General features: G+C 38.7%; 1 protein-coding gene across 1 annotated transcript; it reads right to left on the bottom strand.

Moving 5' to 3' along the window:
- Positions 1 to 3,717: 3,717 nt before the first annotated feature.
- Positions 3,718 to 4,812, bottom strand: LOC132277926 (uncharacterized). The gene has a single exon (XM_059779767.1). It carries the CDS (start codon positions 4,810 to 4,812, stop codon positions 3,718 to 3,720), a length of 1,095 nt encoding a protein of 364 aa, XP_059635750.1.
- Between the last annotated feature and the right edge of the window lie 3,354 nt (positions 4,813 to 8,166).

The following is an 8,166-nucleotide window of genomic DNA, read 5'->3' as shown; positions in this document are numbered from 1 at the left end:
CAAGAGCAACAGAGGTGGAACAGCAGTGGGGAGTTGGACAAAAAATTCAGAGAACGGTGGTTTAGAGTTTCAGACTGAAACTCAAATGCAAGTTCTGTTATATTCTATCCCTTTAATCTGTGTTCTGTGCATGCTTAGATAGACTCCAGGAATTAAAATAAGTCTTAATTACATCTTTTATACATGTTTAATCAGTATTTAGAAGCATTGAATTAATCTGGTTTTCAGTTGTTTAAAAGTTCAGTGTTGAATCTTACTGCCGTTGCTTTAAAAAAAACTGATGTTTAATTCAATTCTTAGTTATATAATTTTGTCTTGTGATTAATATGGGATGAGGATGGAACCTTAAAACATGTAATAAAACTGAATTTAGAGACTGGAAATCACCGGAGTCAAAGAAGACAAAGGGAAAACGGACAACGGTTGTTAAGGGAGGGAGAGCAAGCTCCCAAAACCCTTAGAGCCGGCTCCCAAAGAGTTGGAGCCGGCTCTAAGTGAATTAGAGCAGGCTCTAAATTTTGAAAGAGCCTGCTCTCTCCTAAAATGCTACAGAATTGATTTTTAGGGGCTGTTTGGGCTATACTGGGCGTATGCACTTCGTTTAAATTGTTTTAAGTGATGTATGGGACTGTATAAGATTGGTATTATGATGGAAAAATATAAAATCATAATTGGATTAAAGAATAGTGCAAGAAAAACCTAAGATAAAACTGGTAGCTTGCACACTGTCTTGTTGGTTTTACTTACTGGAACTTGGCACGGTTTTTATATATAATCTAATTATATATAATCATATATTTTTTTTCAGTGTTATAAGTATGGTGAATTAATTATATTTAACTATACTTAGTTTGGAATTAATTGATACTCAAATTGTTATAATTGTATCGATTTATCGGCTGTTTTGGAGGATTTGAACGCTATGGTTTATTTTAGCAGTTTAAATAATTGGAGCATGATTTTTAGGTTCTATAATGAATACCTAATGTCATTATATATGTATTAAACTATACTGATGCATATTTCGGAGAACGGTTGATAAATTAATTAATGTTATTTTTATCAATTATGTGGATTGGATGACTGTATGCACCGGTATGGGACGGTGGCATACTAGTTATGGATTAGTTCAACACTAAATCCTACCTAACATTGATTAAGGTGTGGATTAACCATAAAGGTTAAGTTCAACTCCTATTAGTGTCAGGTCAGTAAATAACTGAATGACATAATTTGGTTTCTGGGATGGATTGTTATACATACATCAAACCACTATACTAGATGGGTGATATTTTGTATCAGGAGGACACGGATTATATATATATATATATATATATATATATATATATATATATATATATAATACGGTACCATTGTATGAGCTTGAGTCTCAGGACCATGGTTAGGGTGCGTATATCGCCTAAGATGGATAGCTGGACAGAGGTGTTGTTCCCTGGTAGGTCTAGGTACACATAACCACATTATGTGCGATTTGCATGGTATCTCTACTCAGGCTGAGACAGACCTATTGGACTAGTGAGCATCCTATAGTGTGTACTTATACATATATGGACTACTCTAGATATTGTTGAGTCTATCTAGGATGTATCTGCGTATCGGATTCCTGTTTGGATCGTAGTAGATCAGGACTTGCATGTGGGCCTGACCCACTCTTTTATTTTTCAGGTGCTCGTCAGTTCCAGGGTTAGAGTTTGATCGTGCAGAGCAGATACGGACTTCTATTCCTCCGACTACGTAGAACTACTATCTTATTACTATCTTATTAGCTTTGGATTTGGATTATAGTTATTTCCTTTCCAGTTTGAGTTTTATTTTAGGGGTCCATTTGAGGGATTCCCGAGTTGTTAACTTAATGAAGTTATTTTGGAGCTTGGATTTTGATAATTATATTTTGAGGATTTTCAATTAGAATTCGTTTCCACCATTTATTATTTATTTCTTATTATTTTAATTTGTATTCTGTGTTCAATAAATATTAATTGTTTGATATTCCCTCGGGTTTAGGCCTAGGCCTGATCAACCCGTGTCTCGGATCAGAGGGGTATCACAGACATGGGGCTTGAAAAGAGCGCGTGGGCCACCCCAATATCCAATGGCCCCCCTTTGCAACAGCTTATATGATTTAAATATTTCCTTATTTAAAGAGGGTTACTCATACATCTTTTTAACGATGTGGGACAAAGACACGGTAGCTTTTGTAAACCCTTATTGGGAGTGTGATGAAAAACAACCAATACTTGTGTCTCTTTCGTTTCATAATAAGATGTCAGACAAAAACATAGTGCATTTGTAAACCCCTTGTAAACCCCTATTAGGGTACTAGTCTTACCCTCTCTTACGAAAAGAAAGAAAAAGACAAACAATATGCAAGTGACCCAGCATCCTTCAATGAATAAAGAATAATCATGAGTGTTAATATGTGTGTACAAAAAGCGACCACAAATATCTATCGCACTTAGGAGGATTGGCCATTTGAAAGTGTAGTGAAGACCGTGAATGATGAGAGGACATAGTCAATTAGAAATCTTATGATGTAAAGATAAGAAATTGCATGCTCTCTATCACTTGGGTTACCACATACTTTTAATATAAAATGTAAAAAGTAATTTTATTAAATGGGCCATAAGCAGCCTTATTTGCATCATGAAAGATAGAAAGAAAAACCAAATTTCTTAATAATAATACCTTTTAAGGTGTATTGCATTCCATGGCGTGCAATTATTTGCCCATCAGCTTTAGCTAACCGGTAAGCTCCTTTCCCTACCACCTCTGTAATTTTGTAGGGTTCGGTCCAATTGGGTTGCAATTTCTTCACATGTGCTGTTTCTCTTCTAAACTTGACTCGCTTGTTATAACTGTTACGCAACTGTTGTTGGTATGAAGCGAGCCGAATTGCTGCAGCATCCCTCTTTTCCTCTAAGAGGTCAAGGCTATGCTCTAACTGTTTATCATTGTTTCTTTCGAGCAGCAAATGTGTCTGAAGAGTTGGAATTGCCGATTCTGTGGGGATAACAGCTTCAGACCCATAGGCCATTGCAAAGGGGTTTTCCCTGTTGGCCGTCGTGGGGTGGTTCGGTATGCCCAGAGTACCTTTGGTAGATTCTCGTATCACTTTGATTTGAGCTGCTCCACTTTTTCTTCAGACAGTTAAAGATAGTTTGGTCAGTTATTTCAGCCTGCGCATTCCCTTATGGATGACTAACCGCGGCCAACTTTTGCTTAATTCCATGTTTAGCAAAGAACTTTCTTGTACTTCTGTTGTCCAAGTTCTTACCGTTGTCCATCATGATAACCTTCGGCACTCCGAATCGGCATATTATATTGTTCCATAAAAAACTCTTTACTTACTCATGGGTTACGCTTTAGTAAGCCTCTGCCTCTACCCACTTTGTGAAGTAATCCGTGGCTTGTAACACGTATTCCTTTTGCTCCACAGCTTTAGGTAAAGGTCCGACCATATCGATCCCCCACTGCGCAAATGGCCATGGATTTGCCATTGCGTGTAAATCTTTAGAAGGCTGATGCTTCATTGCGCTATGTCGCTGGCACTTATCGCATCTCCTGGCATATTCTTCAGCGTTCCGAGCCAGGTATGGTCAGAAGTAGCCTTGAGTTAGAACCTTATGTGCGAGGGATCTGCCGGCGGAGTGGTTGCCACAATCTCCGTCATGAATTTGTTTTAATACTGTAAGGGCCTCATTGGGGCTTAAGCACTTCAGGTAAGGACCTAAGAATGATTTTCCTATAAAGTTGATTATTAATAATAAAGTATTTGGTTGCGGCGAACCTTACTTTCTTTTTCTCGGCTTTCTGGTTCGAAAAAGTTCCGTACTTGAGGTAAGCTTCTAGTGGGTCCATCCAGCATGGTTCTCGTGGAATATCCGGGATCACCATTATCTCCTGCCGAGGATTTATACTAAGTTCGTTCAGAATGTCAATTGGCACTATGTGGACCAAATCTTCGTCTGAGGAAGATGCCGCTATGGCCAGTTCATCCGCTTCGGAGTTTTCTTCTTGAGGTACTTGGTGGAATTTAATTTGGTCAAATCTACGTGTAGCACTCTCTACAGCCTCCTTGTATGTTTTCATTCTTTCTTCTTTAGGCTGATACTTGCCTATCACCTGATTCACAACAAGTTGAGAGTCACTAAAAACCTTTAGACACTTTACCTGGAGCTGGTTTGCCAATCGAAGCCCGTCAAGCAAGGCCTTATACTCGGCTTTATTGTTAGTAGCAGGAAAATTCAAATGGATTGACTGCTGCAACTTGGTTCCTTCAAGGGTTGTAATAATGATTCCAGCCCCTGCACTGGTTAGATTCGAGGAGCCATCTACTCGAAGCTCCCAATGTAGCTCAGGAAGCTCAGGCTCTTCGAGTTTATCTTCATATTCTAAGAGAAAATTGGCTAGCGTCTGTCCTTTGTGTGACACCTTTGGTTCATATGTTATATCGAAGGAGCTGAGTTCAATTGCCCACTTAGTAATTCTTCCAGATAAATCTAGCTTGGAAAGAATAGCTCGCATGGGATAGTTGGTAAGGACCACGATGTTATACGACTCGAAATAGTGCCGAAGCTTTCTCTTTGCATGCACCAAGGCTTGTATGATCTTTTCTACTTTGTTATATCTTGTTTCAGCATCTGTCATTGTCTTACACGTGTAAAAGATCGAATAGTGATTTTTTCCTTCTTCTTGGATTAGTACGGCACTAGTAACTATACTGGAGATTGCTAAGTACATGATGAGGACTTCACCAGGCTTCGGAGCAGACAAAATTGGTGCTTTAGCCATGTAATACTTTAACCGATTGAGTGTTTCCTACTGTTGTGATCCCCATAAATCCTTGTTCTTTTATCATATGGCATCGAAAAATGGCTTACACTTATCTAATAATTGAGATATGAAGCAGCTAAGAGCTGCAATTCGGCCAGTTAGAACCTGTACTTCCTTGTGAGTTTTTAGTTCCTGATTCTGTATGAGGGCCTGAGCCTAAGCCGGGCTTCCTTCTATTTTTCTTTTGTTGACAATATGGCCGAGAAATTGCCTTGAAGAGACCGTAAAAGAACACTTGGAAGGAATCAGCTTCATATTATATTTTCTCAAAGTGTCAAAGACTTCCTAGAGGTGCTTGGGATGATCCTCTTTCTTCACACTTTTAACCACTATGTCATCAATGTATGCTTTAACCGTTTTCCCATCATCTCGTCGAAGATCTTATTAACGAGACGTTGGTAAGTTGCCCCAGCATTCTTAAGCCCGAAAGGCATGACTCTATAACAGTAAGTGCCCTTCTTTGTAATGAAGGCAGTTTTTCTTCATCCTCTGGATTCATAGGGATTTGATTATATCCGGAATACGTATTGAGAAACGTGAGTCTCTCATAACCAGTGGTAGCATCAACCATCAGATCTATCTTGGGTAGTGGAAAGCTATTCTTAGGGCAAGCCTTGTTGAGATTGGTAAAATCTATGTAAACTCTCCATTTTCCATTCTTCTTTTGAACTACCACCACGTTCGAGATCCATTATAGGTAATGCACTTCTTGGATGAAACCCTGCTTGAAGCAACTTGCTTACCTCTTCAGCAATGATTCGATTGCGCTCAAAAGCGAACCTTTTGTGTCTTTGCTTAACCGATTTAAATGCCGGATCCACCTTTAGGCTATGGCATGAGATCGAAGGGCTGATCCCAAGCATGTCCGAATGATCCAAGGCAAACGCATTTGCATTTCGTCGGATGACATCAATTAACCTTTGCTTCTCTTCAGCTGTGGGGGAAGAGCCCATATAAGTGATTTTTTGAGGTTTGCCAAGGACAACTTCGACGGTTTCGAGAGACTTCTCGGTAGGTTTTGTAGCATCGACTTCCTCCTCTGCTTTTAAATACTTAGGCAGAGGGCTCTGTAATTGCTATTTGGAAATACTTTCAGGGGTCACATCTGGCTGGGACTGCTTGATCCTATTCTTTGCCTCATTCAATGTCAGCATGTAACATTTTTTGGTAGCGACCTGATCTCCCTAAAGATTAATAACCTATTTACCGTCCGGAGACAAGCATCGCATCACCTGATGAAGGGGTAGACGGGACCCATTCATTCGGTGGATCCAACCTCTTCCCATAATAAGATTATAGAAAGGATGGATTTATGTCAGAACAAAGTTTTCTTTTAATGTCTTTTTCGCCGCAAGGGTCCACCTTTGTGCCATCGAATCCCATCAAAGGACTAGAGGTGGGCCGAATTGATGATGATGGCCCTAGTTGCTCAAAGACTGCCTTTGTGATGATATTGGCGCTGCTACTAGGGTCTACCAAAACTCTTTTGATCATGCAATTTACCACTAGAAGACTAATGACTAGTGCATTCTTATGGGGAAGTTGAACTCTGGATAAATCTCCATCGCCGAACCCAATACTGATAATACCCAAAGCGATAGTGTTTACCGATGATAACTTCCTTAGCCTGTGGGCTGCCCTTAATCTAGATTGGTACACTTTTTCTGACTCTTGGTCGTCCTTTGATCTCCCATGTATCGTATGAATGACTTTTACTTGGTTGCCCTCTACTTTCCGAGGATTGACATCCCTAGGCTTCACGTACTCTTTTGTTGCGAGGTAATCTACTAACTCACCTCTGGTTATCATGTTTTCCATTTGCCTTCTAAGGGATCTACTGTGATACCCCCGGATTTTCAGATGCGGGTTGGCCAGGCTCACACCTGAACACCCGAGGATATTAAAACAAATGGCAATAAACAAACACAGAATACAATTATGATAAATAGGAATAAATAAAAATTGCTGAAAGAAAACTAAAATGATAATCCAATAATGAAAACCTCAAAATAAATTTTATATATAAAAATTATTCTGGTACATCCAATACAAATACAACTCGGGAATCCATCTAGTGGACCCCTATTCAAAACCCAACTGAAGATACACTAAACTAAAAGGGCAATCCAAAATGAAATATAAATAGCAGTCCTACGCAGTCGGAAGAATGAGTGACCGTTTCTGCTCAGTACAAACAAGCTCTAAGACTGGAACCGTCCGATACCTGAAAAATAATAGTGGGTCAGGCCCACGAACAAGTTATATTCTAATGACAATCCAAACAGAGATCCGATACGCAGATACATCTAAATATCTCAACAATATATATCTAGTCCATACATATATATATCCACACTAAAGGACTCTTACTGGACTACAATGGGGGTCTCAATCTGAATAGAAGGCAACATGCAAAAACACACCCAAAGGTGGGCATGAGTACCTAGACCTAACAGGGTATACCTTAACCATTATAACCAGCTATGCATCCCATTGCATATAAGCTCCCTGACCAATGATCCTGAGACTCAAGCTCATATCGTGGTACCATAAATATATATATAAATTCCATTTAAAACCAATGAAGTGCCGCTCAACTGTTTGTTGCCAAGACACAACATTTAATTAGGATTTAAATGTTAATATTAAATTCATTTCCTAAATCCAGAATAGGTAGGAGTTAGTATTTTGATCTAATCCAAACCTAATATGTCACTGTCCTATACCGGTGCATATAATCCACAAAATCCATATAATTGATAGAACCGGTAAAACAATTCACCAATTAAAATCCATAAGAGGTGGGAATTAGTATTTTGAGCTAAACCATCCCTAGTATGCCACCGTCACATACCGGTGCATACAATCCATAACATCTATGTAATTACAGAACATAATATAGTAGTTCAGCAATTAAAATCCACAACAGTAATCCATGTAATTGACAGAACAAAGTTTAATAATTCAGCAATTAGAATCCAAAACATTTATCCACGTAATTGCAGAACAGAGTTCAATATCTCAACAATTAAAATCCAGAGTAAGCATAAATCAAGTCTGATAATTAAATGACCCTATTATGCATCCAAAACAAGATTCATAAATCATACTGCAGTCCGTTAAATTGTTAAAACAAAATTAAACAATTTAATCATTCCTATCCGTTAACAGCGTGCAAGATTGTTTAAACTTCCCTACTGTTAAATCCATTAGCATAAAAGTATTAATTCAACCGTGTGGGTTCTACTACGGCCTAATAGCATGTTTAGAGTCCATGTTACAGTCCATTAAATTGTTAAAACAAAAATACAC

Source organism: Cornus florida, unplaced genomic scaffold (genome assembly GCF_030987335.1).
Source record: "Cornus florida cultivar Cherokee Brave unplaced genomic scaffold, ASM3098733v1 CherokeeBrave_3.0.0_Hap2_Chr10, whole genome shotgun sequence".
Classification (NCBI taxonomy): domain Eukaryota; kingdom Viridiplantae; phylum Streptophyta; class Magnoliopsida; order Cornales; family Cornaceae; genus Cornus; species Cornus florida.
This window is presented reverse-complemented; position numbering and strand designations above follow the sequence as displayed.